The sequence below is a fragment of the Betta splendens genome, chromosome 10 (assembly GCF_900634795.4).
Source record: "Betta splendens chromosome 10, fBetSpl5.4, whole genome shotgun sequence".
Taxonomy (NCBI): domain Eukaryota; kingdom Metazoa; phylum Chordata; class Actinopteri; order Anabantiformes; family Osphronemidae; genus Betta; species Betta splendens.
This window is the reverse complement of record NC_040890.2, coordinates 10,759,826-10,785,708: the sequence shown is the minus strand read 5'-3', so window position 1 is coordinate 10,785,708 and position 25,883 is coordinate 10,759,826. Positions and strand designations below refer to the sequence as shown.

The 25,883-nt window shown below is 49.4% G+C and overlaps 2 protein-coding genes across 2 annotated transcripts; one reads left to right on the top strand and one right to left on the bottom strand.

Moving 5' to 3' along the window:
* Nucleotides 1-808: 808 nt before the first annotated feature.
* On the bottom strand, nucleotides 809-3,925 carry cdx1a (caudal type homeobox 1a). The gene is made up of 3 exons (XM_029164593.3): nucleotides 3,427-3,925; nucleotides 2,226-2,374; nucleotides 809-1,549 (listed from the first exon to the last, which is right to left on the bottom strand). The coding sequence occupies exons 1-3, from the start codon at nucleotides 3,770-3,772 to the stop codon at nucleotides 1,364-1,366; spliced, it is 681 nt and encodes a 226-aa protein (XP_029020426.1). The 5' UTR covers nucleotides 3,773-3,925; the 3' UTR covers nucleotides 809-1,363.
* Nucleotides 3,926-6,961: 3,036 nt separating this feature from the next.
* pdgfrb (platelet-derived growth factor receptor, beta polypeptide) lies at nucleotides 6,962-25,437 on the top strand. Its single transcript, XM_029165460.3, has 23 exons — nucleotides 6,962-7,443; nucleotides 14,446-14,520; nucleotides 15,826-16,137; nucleotides 16,249-16,512; nucleotides 16,942-17,072; nucleotides 17,270-17,432; nucleotides 18,000-18,180; nucleotides 18,529-18,644; nucleotides 18,726-18,849; nucleotides 18,941-19,152; nucleotides 19,243-19,337; nucleotides 19,433-19,565; nucleotides 20,186-20,290; nucleotides 20,531-20,641; nucleotides 20,828-20,984; nucleotides 21,064-21,230; nucleotides 21,605-21,717; nucleotides 21,895-22,017; nucleotides 22,094-22,205; nucleotides 23,051-23,150; nucleotides 23,255-23,360; nucleotides 23,746-24,038; nucleotides 24,386-25,437. Exons 2-23 carry the CDS (start codon nucleotides 14,472-14,474, stop codon nucleotides 24,531-24,533), a joined length of 3,315 nt encoding a protein of 1,104 aa, XP_029021293.1. The 5' UTR covers nucleotides 6,962-7,443; nucleotides 14,446-14,471; the 3' UTR covers nucleotides 24,534-25,437.
* Nucleotides 25,438-25,883: the final 446 nt, after the last annotated feature.

Below are 25,883 nucleotides of genomic sequence, written 5' to 3'. Positions count from 1 at the left end.
TGAGAAAAGAGGGGAAATGACTTTCCTGCATTAACGCTTGACCACTTCTACCTCCACTGTGGCTGCTTACTGTTGCATTCTGCCTTTTGACACTTCTCCCTTCCTCTTTTTTGATTCTGTTGTTCAGCACAGACAGACATTCACAGCTGCTGCTCAGCTTATTAGTGGATGATGACTAGTTTATGCATCTTAGTGCTCCAGAACTGTCGACAGCAAACGGGGAAGCAGTGACTCCTTTTCTTCCACTTCTTCAGGTTAAAGGCAGCCCAGCGTCTGTTTTTAGTTCGAGTCATGTGGTGGATCTATCTGCAGCTGGTTTTTCAGGATGTGGCTACGCACTGTCTGAAACAGAACATGTTTTTTTGTGGTCATTATGATACATGCCACTTAACAAAATGTGTTTTACATCAAAACCTCTCTATTGTTTTACCAAAGCCCTTATCGTGGATCGAATTGTTTTCCTCCTACATGGAAACTACTGGTTTTACTGATGGACTGATCCAATATTACAGAACGTCCTGAAGCAAAAAGCTTAAAAGTCGTATTTAACTTTGTCCCGTTTGCTTCATGGTCTTTATTTCCATTCGACAGCTTAGAGACTTAGTACATGAACAATAAGCTGCATGGTGAGCAGCCTGGAAGAGCTGGAGCTGGTCCTCTTTAATACCAATCTAATCACCTTTGTCACAATATGTGGCCTTTAATAATGCGATCATTCTGATTCTGATTCGGTTCGATTTGGCTGCTGTGCTAATTTCTTCTGTCTCTAAAACAGATGAAGATCGATGGGCTGTGAAAACACAAAGACTCAGAAAATGGGAGAATTTTATTCTTCTGTCTTGAACACAGACCAGGAGGTTTCGTTTAAATTGTGCTACGTGTTCTTCCCTAAAAATAGGGAGACGAGCTGTTTTTTGACAGACGAAACCTGAAGAAATGCTGTTCAATTTGGGGCGCGTTTCCTCAGACGTCTGTAAAAAACATCAAGTTTGAAGACACGTTTTTAGTCGTTTGTTTTCGTGACCTGTGGCAGAACATTCACCGCCACTCTATCGTGTTTCACCATCACTTGGCGTTAAACAAAGAGGAACTGGCTAAATGCTGTTTCACCACTGTTCACAAAGTCCTCAGACCGGCTGCTGTTGGACATGAGTCTGATGTAACTCTGACTATTAATAACGTCTGTAAAAACTCCCGGAGATGAATTAAAAGTCATTAACAGAAAATAACTGATTGGAATTGAGATGATCGGTGCAAAAGACGTGAGGTGCTTGTCATTGGTTCAGGCAGGAGGTGCAGGTGACTCTTCTGTTATAAACACTATGTACACACGCAGTACTGCATCAGTCCGTGACCCGTCCACCTAGTACTCCTCCGATATAGCGTCAGACAGGATGTTGCTGCTGGGGCTGGCCGCGATGTGGGCGTCGGCCAGCGAGGCCAGGACGGGCGGCGTGGGCGTCGTGGTCGACGCCTGGTGGGAATTCTGCAGCTTCTTCCTGTTGAGCTTCCGCTCCTTGGCGCGTCGGTTCTGAAACCAGATCTTCACCTGCGGCGCAGACACACACACACACATACACACACACACACGCACACGCGCACGCACGCACGCACGCACACACACACACACACACACACACGTCACATGAGAGCTGAGCGAGGGCTTCATTCATGCATCTGAGTGCAAACTGTAACTGCGGCTCTGGGCTGAACGCATTTAACAAGCCGAACGGGCAAAGTGCGTTTAATACAGGACCGATTAAAGGAAAGCGGCCTCCTGGTCTAGTTCTGCATTATCACATGCTTCCTGTAGCTTCCTACCACAGTCGCGCCTTTCGGCCGCCGGCTTTGGGCCCCGACCTCACCGTGACAGCGCACATCCACGAAAAGGAGAAGCAGCCGATTCTATCGCGCCTCTGACAGTTGTGATAAGACGGCGCCTGTACAGTGCGAGTTGCCACAGCTTTCCTTGCAGTTACTAACATCCTGTCATTGCAACCGCGGTTATGAAATAATAATAAGTCATAAAGGATTCCACCTATTAGCGTGTGAAGCCGAACCAAAGAAGCTCAAGTGACATAATTTGAAGAAGAGCAGATGTTAATCAATCTTTATCCCCTTTGATGGTTTCTAATCTCCTCTCATTACTGTTCACGTCTTCCTGTTCGGCGTGCCGCTCGTCCCCTTTCATTTCATGACTTCCTGCTCGGCGCTGGAGCGCTCACCTGTCTCTCTGAGAGGCTCAGGGCCACTGACAGCTCCGTCTTGCGCCTCATGGTGATGTAGCGGTTGTACTGGAACTCCTTCTCCAGCTCCAGGCGCTGGTGGTCCGTGTACACCACCCTGTACTTGTCCTTGGTGCGGGTCTTGCCTCCTGGGTCGCACACACAATCAGGGCAGAATTACATTGAGTGCGCGAGCGGCAACCGGTGAAACGGGGAAGCGTTATCGCCGCTGCCAGTAATGAGGAGTGATTAGTGTCACTGAGTCAGAGCCGCAGCCACACAGACGACGGACCTAAAGACGTCTGGTGCCTCGGTCAAGTTCAGGCGCCACTTAAAGCCTCGTCAGCCATATCAATCACGCTAACTATAACTAATGTAAAGACTTCCCTCCGCGTTGCATCAGCGCTCCTCCTTATCGACACCACTGGTGTTTACATAGGTGTTTACACAGGCGCCTGCTATTCACTGGCATCAATGTTCACGTTTCCTCTGGGGAAAACGTGACTCAGAGTTATTGATCGGACCACGTGACAACATCGATCACACTCACACACACACACACGCACACACACACACACGCACACACACACACGCTCACACACACACGCTCACGCACACACACGCTCACACACGCTCACACACACACACACACACACACACACACACACGCACACACACACACGCACACACGCTCACACACACGCTCACGCACACACACGCTCACGCTCACACACGCACACACACACACACACACACACACACACACACACACACACACACACACACACACACACACACACACACACACACACACGCGTTATCTGCCCCGTTTGTCACCCACAGTGGACAGAGAGGGTGGGGAGCGGCTCCTCTGCAGACTCCACGGCCTCCACTGTTAGCTTTGCACTGACACCTCACACCGCGCTGTCGGAAGGGAGAGGCCGAGCGCTTGATGAATGCGTGCGTGCGAGCAGTCAGGTTTTAAAAGATGTTTCCTTCTACCAACAGGTGTTATACACCTACATGCCACATCCACACACCATCAACTGCAGGTCTGGCCATCATACTGTATGTTACAGGATGTTTGTTTTCACATCTACAGTCTGATGAAAACGTTCTCCACATTTTAATGACGTCACCACAAGCCCCTGACACTTACTAAGGCTGCTGCTGTTGTTGTTGTTGTTGTGATAAAACCCACCTGAGATCGACGCTCTGCCGGCCTCGTGCGGCCTCCTCCTGGAGCTGAAGGTGTCCTGCGCTGAGATGAAGCCGAAGGGGGCGAACGGCGGGCCTCCGGCGGCGGAGGGCGGGCTGCTCAGCTCCGCGGACGCGTAGCCGGGCTGCGAGGCGCCGGGGCTCGACCCCGGGAAGCCGTACGCGTACTCGTCCCGCGGCGCGTAAAAGGAGTTCCACGAACACGTCGACGGGTCCGCGACTCCCGGGACGTGATGGTAACCGGTGAAGTCATACGGGGGCGGGATGTACTGGCTGTTGAGAGACAGCGTCTGAGCCGGGTGCCGGGCCGGCTGGGAGTTGGGGTACATACCGGCGAGACTGTGGCGGACCTCGGTCACTCAGAGCTCCTGGCGCATGTTAGGCCTCCGTGCGCGTTCCCAGCTGGCTCCGACGCACCGATCAGACTTCGCCGCCGAGCTACCTGCGCCGCGAGACTACACACCTTTATAGATTTACTGCCAAGGAGTTCAAAAGTATCATCATGACGTCACGTTTTACCTGAGACCCACCTGCGCTCTGACCCTAATTAACCCGGTCTTCCTGGCCTCCATGTAAGGCGTGCGTGTGCCCGCGTGCACGGGGCTCATGTGACATCCAGCACAGACGTTGTAAATTGAAATGAGTACGCTCAGTACCTGAGCCAGGTGATTAAAAAGCAAGTCCACAAAATATGTAGTATTACATTGTAGTATGTAGTAATATAAACTAACGGAATAAAACTAAAGACGCAGACTTTATCCTGTAACGAGTTTAAATGTTGTGTTTAATGTTATTTCTGTACCTTAACTTTTAAATTAACTTTATGACGTTGTGGTTACATTTTTTTCATAACAATAAAAATGCTACTACAAAAGTGCAGTAACCATGCACCACATGTATAAACCAAAGTAGACAATTTTAAAAATCGCCTCAAATTTATAATTTATAATTCATAATACATTTTATTATTTCCCTTAATTTTAAAATACCTCATTAACGAATAATGGTAAAGAGAAGGAAAACATGCGCGCAGTTCCGGAAACAACCACACGAGGGGAGCAAAGATCGGAATCTTACTGACGTGTGGGTGTTTTAAAGCCCAGCTCGCACTGCAGGGATCCATACAGCATAGCTGCTTGAACTTGCTCGATACCTTACACACATTAAGCTGCTCAGCACATCAGTCAATGAACCGATTGTCCACAAGCCTTCTATAGGTTCATAAAAGATAATAAAAGATTCATGACCGATCACGTTCATTATCCACAGCAGCAACATGGATCTGACTCATTTTAATGGACAGAAAAATGCTACAGGCCTGAACATTAGAGCAAGTGCAACATAATCAGCAAACACATCTTGTTAAAAGCTTGCGATACTAAAGCGATGTGTATGAATGTGAGTTACAGCGGTTCTGTGTAACGGGCCTGAGCTTTACATAGGCAACTGTCAAAGTGCTACTATAATGCCTTCAATCATCTTGAGAGCATCCTACTTTAAACCACTGTGTGCTGAAATAGGAACCAGGCTGTTTTCATAGCATATGAATCCTTAATATTTGTGCAAATGACAGGTTCCTGATGCCGTGAACCATGTACTGTATAGGTTCAGTACATGAGGCATAAACAGTCCACGTATAGTTTAACAGAGGCCCAGGTTTAATGAGGGGGAGCTAATAAGAGCCTTCAGTCCTTTTCTCAGCAGCAGAGCTGAACGAGCTGAAAGAGAGCGGCGGCAGCAGCTTTCATCTTCCACGTCTGCGGTTTCTACTGGCTGCAAAAGCCCGAACGCAGTAGAGGTGCCGAACCTCAGCTAGAGAACGGTCTGTGTCATTCAGAGGATTCATAGCACTTCAGCACAGCATTATGGTAAAAAGCGGTGATTACTGGTTGAGTAGTTTACTCAGCATCACGACCCCCCCCCCCCCCCCCCCCTTCATTGGAGTGGGCACATTTGATCATAGCGTGAGAGGTGGTCTGCACTCACCCACTATGTCTGTGTTTACACGTGTCTAACTAGCAAAGTGACTCGAAGTGATATTTCATTACGCACTAGGGTTTGTTTTGAACGGACTCAAACAAATTGCAGTTATATCAAGTGTTGCCAATTTCATAGAACCTATGAGGAAGATACAGCTATTTAACATCGTGGTTTCATCTGGTTTGAGTCTCAAGGAGCCTTTGACCTATTCATCAGCACAGTTTACAGCTGATGTGAGTCCAGGTGAAAGGTTTCATGGCGTCGCCATCGATCAGAGGTGGGTTTGGGTTCGGGTTCAGGCCTCAGCGCTGGTGCTTCCTGCGTCCAGCTCCCACCCCCGCTCTCTGGGGCTTTGAATGGGCCCACGGAGACCTTGAGTTCTACTTTACCCAGTTAACTGACTTGAACAGAAGCACAGGGTGGTTGCACCATTTAAATACTCAGCATTGTTCATTTTAAGCCAAAGCTGTACAGTAACTGGCAGCAGCGTCGGCATTGGACGGCAGCCTTCGCTCCTGTTAGACCAGAGCTTCGCTGCAGGATGTTTGGACAGCGTGTGACTTATCTTGTGTGTGGAGGAGCATACGTGACCATGAATATGACTTTTCTCCATTAATTCTTGTGGTTACATTTTTTTAATTGCCTTTGCAGATTCATGGCATTTTCATATTTCTTTTGTTATCAGATTTGCACCGAGGTGTTAATTACAGGGCGGCTCTTTGAGGTGGACAGTGTGTGTGGTGTTGCTCTCCTCCTCTCTAACAGCAAGGCCCGCGCTGCCTCTTTAATTGCTGCTTGCATTTAAATGTACGCTCACAATTAGAGGAGAACATTTAGTGTCCAATTTAGCCCCCACACCCCCTCCACCGCCCCGAGCCCTTGTTAGAGAGAGAAAAGCCCCAGGTCAGCTGGGTGGTGTTATGAATTTCAAGCCATTCACTCATATCCTGGGAAAGGATGGAATTGGGACGAGAGCCAAGGTGGGAAAACATGTTTGCGTGGTTTTTAGTGTGCACGTGTTTGTGAGAGAGGGAGAGAGAGAAAGAGAGAGAGAGAGAGAGAGAGAGAGAGAGAGAGAGAGGGAACGGGGTGAGGACAGAGGGAGGTGTTGACGTATTACATGTGGGATAAATGCAAAAAGAAAGGCAATGAAAGAAGGACAGAGAGGAGGATTTGAGATGTGAGAGAGGGTTTACTATGTGTTTAACCTCACTTACACCTGATTCTAGCTGCGTGCGACTTTCCTGAGAAACGGAGACTTCCATGTTTGTTTCCAAAGCAGGCCACCGTGAGCTTTGCCAAAAGCTCCTTTGCCCCCCACCCCCACCCCTCTCTTCCTTTCTGTTGTGTTTGTTGTTCTATGGAAGGCCTAGACGCGCTCCAGATTGCCGTTGCCAACAGAGACTGTCTCAGTTCACCTCCAGTTGCCCGCTGCCCCATTCATAAACAAATGAGTCCAGCCTGGGCCCGAAGAACAACAAGCAGAACTGGATCCTCGCCGTGCAGCGTTCTCTCCCCGCTCCTCTTTCCCACTCCAGCTCTTTCTCTTTGAAACTTCCCTCTCAGGTCTTCCTCCGCCGTTCCCTCCCTCCCTCCTCGCTCACTCGCCAGCTCCGGCAGGGCCGGACCACTGACACGCTCTGTGCTCCTGTCAGAGTGTGTGCGTGCGCGCTGGCGCCTCCACTGGGACGACCTCCTCAAACTGAAACTCAGAGCAGCCTTTGGGAGCGGTGGCTCTTTCGGCGCGTGAGAGAGGAGAGAGGCGCGACCCCCGCAGGCTCTGTGATTTGACTGAGCAAACAGCCGGGCTCCGAGCCCTGCCTCCTCCAGCAGCCTCCCAGGACGGAGATTAACCCCGGAGCGTGAGGATCTGAGGGATCTGTGCATCTGAAGCAGCGCGGCCTGTAGAGAGCAGCTGGAAGCCGCTGCTCTGATTTCAGGAGGAGGAGACGAGCGCTGGCCGGCAGCCTCCTCGGACGGAGACGGGAGAGTCGGCCGCAGCTCCGGGATCGCTCTGAAGGTAAGAGGTCTCGCCCATGATTAGTCGAGCCCGCTCAGAAACTGTTGTAGAAGTTGTGATGAGTCGTTGATGCACGGGAGGCAGGTTTAACTTTACAGATGTGAGGGGATCCACAGGTTTCCCCTGATTGCTCCCACAGCTGCTGGTGTGAGACTAAAGGCTGCTGCTGATCACGTTCTCTGTTGGAGGTGTTTGTTTCCCACGTACTATTGTGTGTGTGTGTGTGTGTGTGTTTGTGTGTGTGTGCGCACAGTACTCACGCTGTCAAATAGAGCTGGGAACCTGTTCAAATATCAACACGCATCTCTGTACACAGGCAGCTTTTGAGTCTGTCCACACAGAGAGTTCAGAGTGTTTACCTTGTCGCCGAGAGAACCCGTTTGACGGCGTGTCCCGGGGGTCCCGGAGTCGCACACGCTGGGCTTTTACGGCCCCGGCTGTTTGTGTGCGCTCCACCTCGCCGAGCCATCATTCTCCCCCCTCCCTCGTGAGGACGTCCTGCGCTCCAACGCGGACAGGACGCCTTTTAGCCAAGGCACATTCCAGCTTGAATTTCATTTATGGCCCTGGTCACTTTTAAAACGCCAGACAGAATAAACAGCGTGATGACTAAAACCCCATTCATCAGTTGGAACGTTTTCACGGGCTGCGTTAGACGAGTCGGAGCTGCTTCACGGCCGACACACATGTGGCGTGCGTGTCTCTCTCCAGTCCCACATGTGTCTTGCACCTTGTGGTGTTTAACTGTAGCCGAACTCGCGACCTTTGTGTCTCGGTTGCGATGCTGTCGCGTTCCGCCGCTCTCCTCCTCCTCACATCCTTTTAGCATCACTGGCATTGGAGCGTGCTACATTCACATCATGCCTTTACCATATGCAGGACCTTGCGGAGCGTTTCCCCGCGCGCATAAATATCCCCACGCAGCAGGTTTGCAAAACACGCCGGGGTTTTACTCCTCCTCGGGCTCTCGGGGATTTCTCTTCCTGTGCGTCAGGCCGCTGGTATGCGCTGCAGCCGAGCTCTCGGCCCCGGCCACGGCGGCCCCGCTCCTCCCGGCCGGGGCCTAATCCTTCATCATCAGCTGTTTCCTGGCTCCCATGGAGCGGCGCGCATGCCAGCCGCGCCGGGGAAATGTGCTCCGCATTATGACCGTGCAGAAAACATGCCAGGACTCTGATTCAGCTCACACGCGCTCACAAGAGCCGATGTGTAACAGTTTGAGCTCGGCGGCAAGTTTGGAGACATGTGGATTCCATTTGTCCAGATGTTGAGCAAAACGTCTGAATCTGAGCTTATTGATGATAAATATATATTATATATACATGTAGCTGTGACTCATGTGTGATTCTCATTTGATTCACGTTTTATCGTTCGCTGCTGCCTGGCTGTTCCCTCCAGCTCATTGTTTTGGCACCGCTCCACTCACACGCTGTTCTTGACTCACTCTTTACTGAAGAGCACTAAGTGGGGCTATGGCGCAGCATCCTGTATGGCCGCCCGTCCATCTGGCCTCCTCCCCCCTCCTCCACCCACACACGCAGCGCTGACAGGCAGCTGCGTCTCATCTTCGGTCAGAGAGCTCAGCCGCTCCTGCAGCTCCGGGGGCTCCGAGCCGCGATAGCGAGGCTCCAGAGCGTTGGGAACCGGCGGAGGCGTCGCTTTCACGCGAGTTGTCCAAACATGAGCGGGCGCGGCGTCCAATGACGTGTAGCTGGTCATCGATGTGGCCACAAATACAGTAATACAGAGAAAGTCTCTGTAAAAGTATTAAACATCAAATGCTACTCACATCTTTGAAGCTACTACAGGAAACAACTTCAGAGCAATCTGGAAACGGAGTCATGGCGACGGCGCTTTGACTCAACTTCCTGACAATGACTGAGAATCTTCAGAGTGTAAACAAATAGAACAAACATCAAAATGCCTCTAATTAACTGTTGTCTTTCAGAGTCAGAGTCTTCATCTAAATTACTCAAAAACTTGGATGCACTTGTAAATAATGTGACTCTCTCTGTCCATATATAGCAATAATATTACAGAGGTTATGATTTTAGCTCTAGGGTGCTGCATGAGGATAAAGGCTGATTTTTAGCAGGAAGTTTTGCTCTGATCCTTCTTTAAAAACAACGCTCTCTCTCTCTGGGCTTTGCGCTTCTCTCCCTCCAACAAAAACATGCAGGAACTGTTGATGAAGTCCAGTGAGACAAGAGGACAGAGGGACCGACGACTGTGTTGCTTTAGCCAGATAAGGATATTCCACACACGGAAAATCAACACTGGTTCAGATGCCTGTCCTATTCAATACTGTGCTTCCAGATCAGTGGTGACATAGAAAGTAATCATATGATGTATTATCTAACACACAACGTCTATGAATTGTGCTATTAATGATGTGAAATGGCACAAGTCATTGCCCGGATTTAAGAGTAATCTCTGTTTTCCTGCCTTTTGTCTTGGTCCCAGTATCCCAGCGTTTAGGGAAACGAGGGAATTACAATCCAGTCGTTCCTAATTGTATTCAGCTGTTTCTGGTAGTGAGTGTGGGTGTTTAACGGTGGAGGGACTGGAAGTGTGTGTAGACATCATCTGGTTCTCAAGAGATCTTATGTAAAGAACAGTACAGTAGGTAAGAAGGTCTGAGAACAAAACAAAGGATGCTTCTTATTCCAGCACATGTGTGTGTTTTCCATATGAGCACTGGGATCATGCTTACACATAATAATACCTTAATCAGCATCAACTCAACAATCTGCCGCTTAAACACAACTTCAATGACAACCTTTTATCGTATCTGGATCTTTCCTTTCATTTACTTTGTAGAGTCGAAAATGAGATTGTTAAACTGCTTTCAAACGCCGGCCACATGTGAGGCCGTCCCTGTGCAGCCATGGGTTTTACCCAGAAGCTCTTTACATCCCCCCACCGCCACCACAAAACAGCATTTACAACTCGGTTTGAAACGGAGCAAACCCAAAATCCGCAGTTTCCCAAACATGTGCTGCCTCAGCAGCGGCCCGGCCCGGCCCGGCGCGGCTGGATGGACCGGCCTCGCGGGCCTGGAGGCGCCGGAGGGAGCGCACGCGGAGGTGGAGGCAGGAACCTCAGCAGGGGATTTCTGAGTGCACTCTAATCTGATCAGGCAAACTTGAGATGGCTTCAGCGCGGCTCCGGTCTCTTGAGTTACAGCGTGCAAGCAGCTTTTGTGCTGATACAGAGACTGGGAGTCCTGTGTCCAGCTGTGGAGCTGGGAGCTGATCAGGGGTCGGCGTACTGTAAGTGAGCCAGCCGCCATGACAAAGTGTTTCTGTCCGCCAGATGTTGTAAGAACCAGTGAGAACTTCCCTTCAGCCTCAGCGTGTCCTGTTAACTGTGAAGCAGCATGAATGTGACAAAGCAAATTAAAACCAGCGGGTTTTTACTGACAAAGGGTAAAACACAGTAAACTACCAGAACCTCCAGTTCATCTAGTTTCATCCAATCATTCAATCTTTCAGTTCATAGCTCTGGTTTTCTGGCCTGTTATCGCCGAGCAGAGATCAGAACCAGCCCACAGAGCGACAGCGTTCTAACAAAGTGGGAGCAGCAACACGTAGTCCAATACAGACGTCCCCGTGGGGTCAGTGAACTATATCTTGACAGCGTTGGGGTGTGAGGGCTGCTCGCTGTCTGTCTCTTATCTTTCAACAATACGGAAGACGAATAGTTGTGATGGAGACGGACTCCTCGGCGTTTCCTGCTCGTTTCTAATTCCCATATTCTACACTTTAATGACGTGTGTCCAGGGTTATTCGGACCCTCGCAGCCTCTCGGCGGCTCGTCGCTGTCCTGCCGCCGAGGGACCAGAAGGTTTCCCTCCGGGGGCGCGGTGCGATAAAGATGGAGGTTTGTTTTGAGGACGCGCCGGGTCGTCCTCCTCCCACAGAGCTCCTGCTGCTCACGTCAGACAGGCCCCAACCATGAAGCTGCTGCGCCGCTAAAGCGGCCGGTGTTAACGACGGCTCCCGGCCTCCTGCGCTCATGAGTGGAGTAAACAGCAGCGTGTGTGATGCCGGGCTGCTGGTCCCACTCCCCGCTTTGATGTGGCACTTCGCATGAACCGCTGTGTGCGTCTGTGTTTCCCACTGTCGGCTGCAGGAGTCCGACGGTTTGTCGTCGTTCGCTCCGTTCGGTTCTTGTTTCCCCTTCCTGTGTTGTGCTGTGCAGTTTATTTGAAGCTCCCGTGACAACGCTGCTCATGAGTATTTTGCCGGTGGTTGTGGTGGTTGGTCTGCTGTCTCATTCATGCATCAACTTCCACCCACTCTGGGCCGGAGGAGTTTACGGTACAGGACGTCCGAGGTCTCCAGCTGGACTTTTGGGAGCTTTTTCCACCTCAGCCTGCATCATCAGCACCAGATGTTTGAGTCAAACCGGCTGCAGCAGTATATATAGATAATCCCAGTCGTAGCATCTCAGGCCTCGGGGGGATTCGAGTTCACGCACCACATGCATGCTACGCCCGCTCGGGGGCGGCGCGCGTCCCGCTGAGGTGCATGTTTTCATTCTTCCTCGTTAGTTTGTGACACTCTGAGTGTAGCGGGACTGTTTACGAAAACTGCAGAGAGGTCAGCCAGCCACCGAATTCCCAGCATCTGTGGGAAAAGTCGTAAAGCGGGAAAACAGTTCATCCCTCACGGTGATTGCTGTGCCGCCACTCACATAAACAGACCTCCAGGAGCATTGTGGGACTGCGGGATCACATTTCAAAGTGTCAACGAAATCAATAATAAACATCTGGGTTGGAAAAATGTTTTGTGGACCCTTTAAGGCAGGGTCTCAAGATCAGGGTTGAGAGGCACTTGACTTACTGTAAACTGAGTATCGCCTCCATCGTTACAACAAGGAGCAGCTTTGTGCTTTAAGGGGTCAACCAGTGTTTTTGTTCATTAGAAGACACTGTCACTGAAACCAGACCAACCTGGCAGCTCCACTGTCCCGACCCCTTTAGAGACTCAGAGTGTTGTTGCTCTGCCCAGAAATGCCTCTGATGCTGCGGTTCAGCTCTTTACCCTCTGGCGCTGGTCAGCACTTCCCATTAAAGGGCCACAGAGGCCCCACCGCCCTACGGCCAACGTGAAACCTCACTGTGTTGCAGCAGTCAAACATCATTTGTGCGTCGCTGTCAAACGTCTCGCACAAAGGAACGAAACCCACCTGGACTGTTTGGCTAGTTTTTGCAAATCCAGCATCAGCTTCCAGTCACAGAGGTCTGTTCCCATCCTGCCAAATGACACATGCCCCCGGCCGCTGTCGCTCAGGCCCATCGCTGCTGACGCCGACAGCGCGGCCTCCGCTCGCTGGTCGTCGGGCGCCCCCAGGGGAGCGAGGCGACCCCTCCGCCTGCGCCGTCATCACCGGCGGCGTCCCAAGTGTATCAGCGGCCCTGGGAAAGTTTGAGAGGAACACTGTGGGAACGTGAACTGTACATGGTCACCAGTGACAGAAAGGGGGGAGGGAGGGGTCTGTGTGTGTGTGTGTGTGTGTGTGTGTGTGTGTGTGTGTGTGTGTGTGTGTGTGTGTGCGTGCGTGCGTGTGTGTGTGTGTGTGTGTGCAGCGCGCATCATGTGCCAGCAACAACGTTTAGACCTGCACGTGTATCAGCTGTAACGCGAAAGGAAAACAGCATCCCTCTCGCTCGCCCGCACTCGTTATCTCTCTCCCTCCGTTTCAACGCTTTTTATTAGAAGCAGGAGGCGTGGGAGGAAACGGACCGGTCGTGTTTTTGGAGCGGCTAAAGAGCTTTTCGTTTCGGGACCGGAAGTGCCAAAGGCGATTACGTCGGAGCGTCGGTGCGTTTCTGGTTTGAGTAACTGGCTTCGGTTTAGCAGGCGCTGGGTGCAGATTTCACCATCGGGGCTGCGTTGAAGTCGTCAATCATGCAGTGGCCAAACACCCTCAGCTTGTAAACGTCACGTGTTGAATTATACCGTCTAAATCCGGCCAACATCTAAAATTGTAAAATTGCGTTATCAGCTGAAGTGGGACAAGATGGATTTCGCAATTTTTTCACAGGCCCCCTCCTCCTCTTCCTCCTCCACCCTCGCTCTTCCCAAGACTCACTCTTCCGCCTTCTCTCCCTTTCCCACTCTCTTGTGTACAGGCCTGTGATCCATCCTTAACTGTTTCCAGACGTCGGCATACTGGAGGCCTTCACCCCCGTCCCAAACATAACAACAACCCAACCCTCCCTCCCTAATCTTTTCCGTTGCCCTCTTACTCATTTTTGGAGCATTTCAGATTGTGATTCACGTTGGCTGGAGTTGAGAAGTTTTTTTTTTTTGTTTATTTAAATATGAGACACCTTTGCCCTCAATATCTGCTGAAATTATCCTGAAATCCTGATATCACGTCGGTGCACAACATGACACCCCATCGGCAAAAAAAGATGACTCCTGTGGCAGCAGCATGCGCAAAAGCCTCCATTTTCACTTTTGTCTAGAACCAAAACCAATTAAAGGCTCGGCACGACTCTAGAATAGCTGGGGCTCATCATTGTTGCCAGTGGGCACGTTGCAGAGCTGCACAGTGACCCGTTTGTTGGTGGGCAGAATGCTGGTGAGGCAGCGACATTGTCTCTCTGTCCTGGTGCAGCCAGGCTTCAAATACCTTCACAGCGAGCTGCAGCTGCACCTCAGACCCCGAGTGCAGGCCAGAAGCCGTTAGAGAGCGGCTGCCAGCAGATGAAATGTGTTTTGCTTGTGGCCTTTTTAGTATGAGCAGCGCATAGTTGGTGTCATTGTCTCTGACTGGAAGCAGATTGCTCTGACATGCAATGTGGTTTGTTTGTCAAACTCTCCTGACCTGCGGAGCGTCGCGGGGGCAGGAGTCAGTCCATCTTACGAGGACTGTGTCTCTCACAGACAGATGTTAATGCTGGTGCTCATTAGGCTGAACTCAAACTGGTGTTGGATGAAGCGCTCCTTCAAATCTAACCTGAATCGCTTTCTCCGTCTGTTCTTTCAGACTGAAGCTCTTGGACGGTTTCTACAATGAAGAGGGTGACGTCATTCCCGTTTCATCTTACGGCCACAGTTACAGGTGAAAGATCGAATCCATAAAACAAAAAAAAGTAGAACACATGACACTTATGGGGTGCCCAATGTAAAAGGAGCACCTATAACTAGTTTTCTCACATTTAACTAAATGACACAACATGTTTTCTCACATTTAGTTAAATGTGCAAAAGTCTAAATGTAAATGTTAAATGTAAATGTTAAATGTTAAATGTAAATGTTAAATGCCAAATGCTAAATGCTAAATGTTAAATGTAAATGTTAAATGTAAATGTTAAATGTTAAATGTAAATGTTAAATGTTAAATGTTAAATGTTAAATGTAAATGTTAAATGTTTGCCGAGTGTAAACTGAATATTCATGAATGGGCAAGTAGACTCTACCCCTACCCTCAAACAGCGCTGGTCTCAGATCAGAGACGCGAACTCAATCACCTCAAACAGAACGCGCAAACCCCGCCCACATCTGATCTGGAAACTTTTGTTTTTAGCCTGGACGTAACTTCGGCTAGCTAGTATAGTTAGCCAACTAATTCTCCACCGGCGCCACAGAAATATTTAAACCTACTTGACTCCTCATTAATGGTGTTTACGACAGAAGCGGAGCGGTGGGCAGAGCCTCAGCCCGCACACCTGCCGTTACAGCCCGTTCAATCTCCCCCAAGGGGGGGGGGAGTCGGACCTGGCGGCCATGATGGCTTCGACTTGTGGGCGGAGCTATGCGTACTGTTTGACGTGTTTGAGTCCGTGTCACTGATCTAGGATAATAGGGGGTGGAGTCTACTTAAATATTCAGTTCGATCATTTAACATTTACATTTAACATTTAGATTTAACATTTACATTTACATTTTACATTATTTAACATTTACATTTAACATTTAACATTTACATTTAACATTTAACATTTACATTTAACATTTACATTTAACATTTACATTTAGACTTTTGCACATTTAACTAAATGTGAGAAAACATGTTGTGTCATTTAGTTAAATGTGAGAAAACTAGTTATAGGTGCTCCTTTTACATTTGGCACCCCATAGACACTGAAATAAAACTTAATTGAGTGGACAACTTCTCACACTAAACATTCTGTTTATAAAGTCACACAATAGTTTGACATGACGGACGTGATGGATTGAAACCAACGTCTCCTTTTAAATACATTTGTCACTAACATGGGCTCATTATCCTCCCACTCATCCGCTCCAGACCGCTCATATCCTTCATCGTTCAGCAGCAGGATGGCTCCGCGCTGACCTTTGACCCCGCGCTGCTGTTTCCTTAACCCCCGGCGTGACCTTTTCCTCTTCTCGTGTCAACTCGCAGCTCTCCTGTGCCTCTGCTCCGCGTCGCGCTGCCTGGAGATCACGCCCGGCACCGGGGCGTTCGTCCTGGCCGAGGGCTCCTCGCTCAGCCTCACCTGCTCGGGCTCGGGGGAGACAACCTGGCGGGTCAAGGCGGAGAGCGGCCCCGACGCCCAGGTGCAAATTGAAACGAACGAAGACTATCAAGTCGTTCGACGCGGCGCGACAGCGACCGTTCTGACGCTGAGCAACGCGAGCTGGGGACACACAGGGGTGTACGTGTGCACTGATCTCCACACTGGGGAAACTAAGGAGGTGGCTGTGTTTGTCCCAGGTGAGGCCTGCTTCATCAAAGCAGGAGCACTGGTTCTCCTAAACAGCTAAACACTATATTAATGGAGCTAATTGATCCCAGCTCTAAATCAAGCTCACCATGTGTCCTCAGACCCTGATGTGTGGTTCATCGGGGGTTCATCTTTCGGCATGGTCAGTAAAACCACCAGTGATGAGACCACCATCCCCTGCTTGGTGACCGACCCCCGCATCAACGTGTCCCTCTATGAGAAGGACACCGACCTTCCTGTCAAGGGCCTGTACGTTCCCAGCGAGGGCTTTAAAGCAAAGGTGGAGGACAGGACCTACATGTGCCGAGGAGAGCTCAACGGGGAGGTCCGCGACTCCGGGGATTTCATCGTCTTCAGCATTTTTGGTAAGTGTTACGGATGAAGAGATCAGCGTTGGGCCCAAAATAAAAATGTGGTCTTAATTCAGCCACCCCCACGAACGCGCCTCTCTAATTCTCAGCCTACACCCAGACAATCAAAGTTTATGAGCATTTCCTAAAAAAGCATCATGAAAAAACAACCACGAACTGTCCATCAGATGCACACGTACATGTTGATTAGGCCGAATGCTTTGCCCATAATCGTTTTAAATCTTTTAGGCCTTTAGTCTCTGTGAACAGTTAATTAAAGTGCAGAGTTATTTTTGGCTGAGATGCAGTTATTAAGGAAATGAAGTCCCGACTCCAGGGTTTATTTTTTGAGCGTTTAGCAAATAATTGGTGTTGAAGGTGTCCAGTGGAGTGTTTGTGTAACGCCTCTCGTCTTTCTCTCCCCTGCTCTGTCTTCCGTCTCAGCCCCAGAGACCGTTGACGCCTACATCAACGCGTCAAGGACGGTCCTGAAGACGGGTGAACCCCTGACAGTCAACTGCACAGTGCACGGGGTGCAGCTGGTGAACTTTTCCTGGACTATCCCCAACAGAGAGGTGAGTGGGAGTGGAGGAGAACAAATGCTTTTGTTCAGCTCACGGCCGAGGCCAAATTACATCAAGATGTAGAGACACACCTACATTTTTGTCCTCCTGTAAAACTGTACTCATAACACATTGGGGTAATAAAACAGCAGTGGAAACTGTCTATAAGTCCCACAGTGGTTGGATCTTTGATTCATGCTCTCTCTTAGATCAATATCGAGCCCCAGACAGACAACGTGGCCAATCTGAACATGCTCTCCAGCCTGATGTTCCCCTTCACCACCGCTGCCCACAGCGGAATCTACATCTGCGACGTCCACGAGAGCGTCGAGGACCACAGAGCCTCCGCCAGCGTCAACATCACCGTGCTCGGTGAGACAGACCCCACGCACCAACCAAAACAAACGCGCGCTGGACAGGTTATTACTGTGCGGCGTATTATCCAAACCTGACGGAGGTGCGTCTTTGAAAGGAAATGGAGGTCGGTTGGATTTGTTTCTGTTTCGAGTGTGAGGTAAACGCTGACACGGTGCGGATGCTGTGACTGATAGTTGGAAAACTGAACGTCAAAGACTGGGGTGCAGGAACTGAAATGAGCCTTTTGGGAATTAACTCCTAGTTCACAAGAAGTGTTTTTATGAGGTCAAGTGTTTTGACAGTGACTAATTTTAGCTACAGTAGGTCTAAGTACGAAACTAGGCCTTCCTACAAATGGCAGGTTGAAAGCCAACAAAAGCAGGAGTCGAGCCTTCCTCCGCTAGGTGCTTATTCTACGTGTAGCGAGGTGTGCTATGTTTATGACACCCTCCAATAGGGCGAGCGGCCACGCTCTGCAGAGAGCAGGACACTGATCCTCGCTGGACACACTCACAGCTGCTGTCTGGCCACAGTGAGAGGCTTTCATTCACCCTAATTCTACCATTGCTTTTTCTTTTTCAGAGCACGGTTTCGTAGAGGTGAAACCCTCTCACCTTCAGAACATTTCAGCCAAGTTGCAAGAGAACGTGGAGCTGAGGGTGGAGATAGAGGCCTACCCTCCCCCTCGGGTCAGCTGGAGCAAAGACGGCACCGCCATCCGTGGAGACAGAACCATCGTCACTAGACAGGAACAAGAAATCAGGTGGGGCCTCCCGGCCGTCCTACTGTATAATCCCTGTAGAAACGCAGCGCCTCCAAGGCCTCCATACATTAAAACAATTAGCAGCAGATCTCACTGAGGCTCAGTCTCTGGAGGCATCTACATCTTGTCAGTCATCACCAGATAAGGCGTCAGCACACAGAAACACAATCCTCCCCCGAGGGCAGCCCTCCATCGTTCATCACGCAGGAACCGTAAACACAACATACCTGTCACAACTCACAAACGTCTTACAGCGCTAATTAGAGGCATATGTTCCCACACACATGCCAAAATAAATACGCACAACATCACATCATGGGTTTTTACCCTGGTGCCTTGTTTTTTAAGGTACGTGACTATTCTCACACTGGTGAGAGTGAGGACGGAGCAGAAGGGCCTCTACACTGTCTTCATCGACAATGGAGATGCCTTTAAGGTAGTGACCTTTGACCTAGAGGTTCAAGGTGAGACAGCCTTTTTATGCGTTCTTCACTTCCTTTATTCATGTCTGTATGATTAACACTTGCTGTAATCCATGTGTGTAGTTCCCTCTCAGATCAAAGAGCTGACCGACCACCACCTCCCAGGAAAAAGCCACGTGGTGACGTGTGCGGCCGAGGGGGTCCCGACCCCCACCATAGAGTGGTACAGCTGCGACAGCATGCTGAAGTAAGCCGTCACCGCCTCACAATGAACACTAGGGGGCTGACCGCGCTCACGTATCCATTTAGACCGATCGCTCTCTCCGACTCTGACCCAGGTGCAGCAACCAGACGGCGCTGTGGGCGCCGCTGGTGCCGGAGCCGCAGCAGCTGAGCATCCAGACCAACGTCAGCTACAACCGCCTGCGCAAGACCAGCCTGGTGTGGAGCCAGGTGACCTTCCAGAAGCCCCAGCAGGTCACGGTTCGCTGCGAGACCAGCAACCAGGCCGGGCTGGTGGACAGACGAGACATCAAGCTGGTGTCCAGCAGTAGGTGTCCACGGCGGCAGCGTGCGCTCTTTATACTGGAGGGTTGAGGCTGTTGTGGCTGAACGTGTCTCTGTGTTTGGCCTGTTGCAGCTCTGTTCTCCCAGGTGGCGGTTCTGGCTGCGGTTCTAGCCTTAGTGGTCATCGTCATCATATCCTTCATCATCCTCATCGCCGTGTGGAGGAAGGTGGGACGAACGCACTGGTTTCACGGAAAGCTGACGCTGACAGACTCGGTGCTGACGCAGCGGTTTCGCTCTCCCGTGCGCGTTTCCGTCCTCAGAAACCCCGCTACGAGATCCGATGGAAGGTGATCGAGTCTGTGAGCCAGGACGGGCACGAGTACATCTACGTGGACCCCATCCACCTGCCCTATGACCTGGCCTGGGAGATGCCCCGAGACCACCTGGTGCTGGGTGAGGCCTCAGGCAACGTCGTGCTTCAGTAACACACTGCTGGAAGCATCTCACTAAAACTACACAACACACAATAAAATACTGTAATTAAATATTCCAAATTTATCCTAAATTTATCCTTATCCTATTTATAAGGTTTTTATATGTTCGATCAAATAATTCAAGTAATTTATTGTTCCCTGTTTGTTTCGTCAGTTCAGATCAAATCACTTTCTTAACTCAATTTCTGGACCTCAGCTGTAATGAATTGTGTTTCTTTGCGAGCTGCGGCTCGTTGTGCCTGTATCACTTGAACACTAAATCACTTGAAACTAAACTAAGCAGACTTCCAGTGAGTTCAGTCAGTGCTCCAGTCACACCTCTCACCAGCTGGGTGTTCTGGGTCACCAGGGAACCAGCTGCAGCAGGAAACTGAATGAACGTTCAGCTCCCTGGTAAAGGTTTGAGTTGGACCACAGGCTGTTTCTCAACAACACACACGCTGTAATTTGCAGTTTCTCATCGTACTTCCACCTCCGTTGGCCATAATATTTTAATGAACAGAAATGTCTCTGTCTCTTTTCAGCCTTTATGTGGCCCCGTTTGCTCTCTGTCCCACTGAGCCCCTCTTTGTGTTTCAGGTCGCACTCTTGGATCAGGAGCCTTCGGCAGGGTGGTCGAGGCCACTGCTTACGGCCTGACTCATTCCCAGTCCAGCACAAAGGTGGCCGTGAAAATGCTGAAATGTAAGACACTTGTGAAAAGCGTGCGCATGTTGGTGTGAACAACGTACTGAGCTCAGTGGGGTCTCCTGCGTAGCTGTCAAACGCTGGGACGCTGGAGCCGCGTTGCCGTGAGCTCAGGCTTTGGTCGGGTTCCAGCCCGCGTGGACCCGCGGCCAACGGGTCATTCAGCAGCTTGGCAGGGACACAGTGCGGCCTGGCCTCCTGCTACCTTTCATCCGCCCTGTTCCTCTCTGCCCGCAGCCACAGCCAGGAGGAGCGAGACTCAGGCCCTGATGTCCGAGCTGAAGATCATGAGTCACCTGGGTCCTCACCTCAACATTGTGAACTTGCTGGGCGCCTGCACCAAACACGGTGAGAGTCACGCATCAGGAGACGCATGTCCTCCAAGAGGACGGGAATGTTGGCTCAGTGGGATCATGTCAATGTCTGGAGACATTTTATTTATTTATGGTTATGTTGTTCTCTTAAAGCCATAATTCTTACTGGTTTAAGTTCTAACTCATTTACTGCTGTACTTGTTCTTTTCTCACCGAGTAGGCCCTCTGTACCTGGTGACAGAGTACTGTCGCTATGGCGACCTGGTGGACTACCTGCACAGGAACAAGCACACCTTCCTGCAGTACTACGCCGAGAAGAACCACGACGACGACTGCCTGATCTCCAGAGGAAGCACGCCGCTCAGCCAGAGAAAAGGGTGAGAGAGCTCACAGCAGCAGCAGCAGCAGCAGGAGCTTGAGTAAATCCACCGTGCTAAGTCTGATGCATGGCTGCAGATACGTGTCTTTTGGAAGCGAGAGCGACGGCGGATACATGGACATGAGCAAAGACGAGCTGTCGGTCTACGTGCCCATGCAGGAGCACACAGACTCCATCAAGTACGCGGACATCCAGCCGTCTCCGTACGAGTCGCCCTACCAGCAGGACATCTACCACGAACAAGGTCTGAGTCCCACATGTCTCCAACACGATGCAAACATAAGCAGGAGGAACTCATGTAATTCAGAAAGATGCACAGATGTTGGGTACGACCTGAGACCAAATGCTGGCTACGGGGCAGGAAGTGACATTGGTTGTATTAGTGTGAAAAGCCCTATTTTTAATCATGGAATGAGGACAGTTCATGAACAGGGTGATTGTTCGGGCCTTTTAGTGTAAATCAATGGTTACAGAGAGCCGCTTGATCAAAGCCCGTAGCGAATGCGGAGACAAATGTTGCAGCATATAAAAGGCGTGAAGTCACAGGACAGCTGGCGTTGCCCCGGCAACGGCACAGCGTCCTCATTCCCCTCACCTTTGTCTACTCGCTGCGTGCAGGTGGGGGCAGACTGGACCTGGTCATCGGCGACTCCCCTGTTCTCACCTATGAGGATCTGTTGGGCTTCAGCTACCAAGTGGCCAAGGGGATGGAGTTCCTGGCCTCCAAGAACGTACGGCACTAAACAGAACGTTCTCCTCAGTTCACTTACTCCTTGACTTCTTGCTGGAATTTTATCTGAGCTGATTGATGCCCGCTTTCACTGAAATTGTTTGTTTAGACTGTAAAAAAAGCCACAGTGCGAAACCCAACATTAAAATGTTCCTAATTGTATCTCATGTCACCGCAGTGTGTCCATCGTGACCTCGCTGCGAGGAACGTGTTGATCTGCGAGGGCAAACTGGTGAAGATCTGTGACTTTGGGTTGGCCCGAGACATCATGCATGACTCCAACTACATCTCCAAAGGCAGCGTAGGTGGCAAAGTCAAAGATTTAAAGAAGATGAAATAAAACTTGAAATAATAGCTTTGATTTCTCTCCCGTTCAGACCTTCCTGCCCCTGAAGTGGATGGCACCAGAAAGTATTTTCCATAATTTGTACACCACCCTGAGCGATGTGTGGTCATACGGCATTCTTCTTTGGGAAATTTTCACGCTGGGTCAGTCCAGGCATACGAATATATGCATTCACACACATATGAGTTCAGATAAATGTACAAACAAGGCATACACACATATACCTACATACATACACACAAGGGATTTATATAAACAGTAGTCAAGCATCACCTGCTTAAATCCTCAACACTCAGATTATCTAAAATAACAACGTATGATAGCATGTAATTTCAGGTAAACACTTTCATTGTGAACCCTAAAAAATCTATCTTCCCACGATTTCTGTGAGCGGTCATGAAAACAAAGGGGGCAGTTTGCAACATGTACACCATAAGGTTGAGTGGAGGAAAACAAACTCACAATCCGGCCTCTGTAAGCGCTAACCAAAGATTCTCTGTGCTTCATTGCTTCACTGACATTCATTGGCCTGTTCGCATCCATTTTTGTCACAGAACTGGGTTAGAACAAATCACTGCGCAGGATGATGTGTTGAGTTATTCTTCTTGGAAAATCTGTGAAGTTCATTCATTATGGGAAGTGGATTAAGGCGATGTTATGTCCTGTGCAGAGAGGTGATGCACACAGACAAAAAATACACAGCTGCAAGTAGAAGTACTGGACCACTAGTCTCTTCCCAAGTCGAAGGAATCATTACATCCTTAATGTTAAGAGTAAAAGTAATTCACTGAAAAAACTACAGCCCTTGAAAGTAACTGTATTTAAATGGAGTTAGTTCAAGATGTTGTTGATGGTTAAACCATAATCAGCATTGTGAGTAAAAAGGCAAATACTTGAATGTAAATGTACTTTTGATTCTAAAGATTATTTCTATGTATTTGTATATTATTACTTCTAGCTTAGACACTAAATACCTGGTTGTGTGCAGGAGGAACCCCGTACCCAGATCTGCCCATGAACGAGCTCTTTTACAGCGCCTTGAAGAGAGGCTACCGAATGGCCAAACCCGCCCACGCCTCAGAGGAAGTGTGAGTCCCAGCGTCACCCCGACATCTTGGAGGTTTTCCAAAAACCCCTTTTTGCTTATGGCGTAAAAATAAGCCCAACTTATTTGGTGTTGTTTATGTTGCAGTTATGATATCATGAGGAAGTGCTGGGACGAGAAGTTCGAGAAGAGGCCCGAGTTCTCCTTTCTGGTGCACAGCGTGGGGAACATGCTGACGGACAGCTATAAAAAGGCATGTGTCCGACACGACCACTGTATCCAGGCAAACAGTCCACCAACATCCTGTTGCTCATGTATCTGACAAGTTAACAGGTTCAGACTTTCTATAACAATGAACAGACAATGATATTTGATGAAATGCATTAGGTAGATACAGCCCAGTTTGATGGGCCTCAATCATTCATAACCATGCATTAACAACCAACCATAGCATCAAAGTGTAATCCATTAGTGATAATGATTCAATTAGAAGGACAACAACAAGAACAATAATTCATACTCTGAGAGGGGCCTTTCTAGATCATGATGTGTTTGTAATAATAAAGCCTGGATGTTTTTACTCATGTAATTAAATCAATAGACTTTAATTTGTTGTGTGTTCCTTGTCCTGACTGCAGAGATACCACCAGGTCAGCGACAACTTCATAAAGAGCGACCACCCGGCAGTGACCCGCACCAAACCCCAGCTCTCGTCGCCCTTCCCGGTCACCGGTCCGTCCTTTGGATCCTCCTCCCCCAGTGCCTTCTCCTTCTCCTCTGAACTCTCCAGCCACAGCTCCAACCGCGGGGACTTCAGAACAGAGGCGGACACGCAGGAGGTCATTCCGTCGTACAACGAGTACATCATTCCCATCCCGGACCCCAAACCCGAGGAAGTGTTCACCGACGTGCCGTCAGAGAGCCCTGCAAGGTACGGAAACCATGCTGAGATCCATCTAGTTGCCTGACGAGAGTAGTTGTTTTCCCTTATCACACGCCCACTGATCCAGATGGTGGACTGAGACAATGGCTGTATTATAGGAGCTGACATGAAGCAAATGACCACAGGCCAGGTCATATTTGCATGCAGCCTCCAAACAAAAGTCTGACCATTCAGCCTGGAATATGAGAAATAAGTCATCAAAACATGCAGTTCTTCTTCAAACACAATGAAAGCTAGTTTACATGTGTGATTTGAAGTAATGAAGAAGAAAGGGCCCCGGTCTGTCAGTCAGTGAGTCACAGTGTGAGCTTGTGCTTTGTGCGTCGTGCCCTCAGCTCTCTGGCTCCGGAGGAGGAGACGGACTCCATGTCCCAGGACACGGCGGACACGCTTCCCGAGGAGGACAGGCTGGAGGAGACCAGCGAGAGGGACGCTCTGCTCGGCTCCTCCGGGACGCCCGAGGTGGAGGACAGCTTCCTGTAGCCGCGCGTGGGACCGCCGCGCGCTCTTTTCACTCGCAACGGGAACCTAACTGAAGTAGAATGTAGCAAGAGTGAGATGGAGGAGGCCTTCTGTGTATTCCCACTAAGCACTCTGAAAGTGTAAATCACACAGCGGTTCATTATTAAGCTCCCGTAATGTTGACGGTACTCACACACCTCACTAGAATCACACCACAACGAATACACGGGACGTTGCTGTCCTTTCCAGAACGACACTAGTAATGTGCATCATTAGCATTAGGTACTAAAGCCTCACTCATGGGAAGTGGGGGGTTGAATTCCATGTACAGTACAACTGTCGCTTTTCTGCCTTTTTGTCCGTCCACCACTATTCTTAAGTTGAACCGTATTTTGCAGCATGTCACTGAGTCACTAAACTCACTCCACCAGGGAGCACGGCGGCCATATGTGAATTATGAATTGTGTACTGAATTCTGAATGCTCATCTATTGTAGGCTTAACTCATAGATCTGTTTCAGTTTTGCACTTTTTTGTAGAAAATGCTGATATAACACAATAAAGAGATACTGTATATTTACACAACGTTATACATAGAAAGCTACACATGATTATGATTATTACAAACTTATGTTATAGATAAGTGGCTGTTACAGAGGTCGCAGCATGTGAAGACAATAACTATAGCATATCACTGCCTAAGCACAAGATGGCACACGCGAGAGTCTGAGTGTGTAACTATCAGACTGGTTGTGTGCTGTCACTTTGTTTAACATTCATTTCCACAGTTTTATGTCCTGTAGCATTTTGTTACACATTTTAAACACTATGGTACCAAAGCTCGTCTTAACGTTTACAAATGTATTTTTTTATATCTGTCATTTTATATGTTGCAAATGCGGCAATAAATGTGTATTATCGTAGAATCAGGGCTCATGTGACTCGTTTATGGACCACGTGAAGTCAGTGGCTGCCTCGGTCTGTCTGCATGTACAGTGTGGCGGCTCAGCGGCTCCAGGACCAAACAACTGTCAACACTAAGTCTGGCAGAAGTTCATCAGCTGGTCGTTCTAATGTAAAGCTAAGAATAAGTGAAGTCTGAGTGAGGACACTTCAATACTGACACAGAACAGGTCACATCTACTCTGACTGCACCAAGGCTTTTTCTGTCATTTCTCTAACTCGTGGGTCAGGGTCTCACAAAGGGTTAACTTCATCCCTCCCCCTCTTAGCTGACCGGTTTCCAGCTCAAAACACCAAGCTGCAGATTAGTCGAAGATGATTAGTCTCCCCTTCACAGAAGTCTCTGCCTCGCTCCTCTTTTCTGTGGCAAACTGGCACATTAAGTCCTGGAGCATGACATGCTAATCAG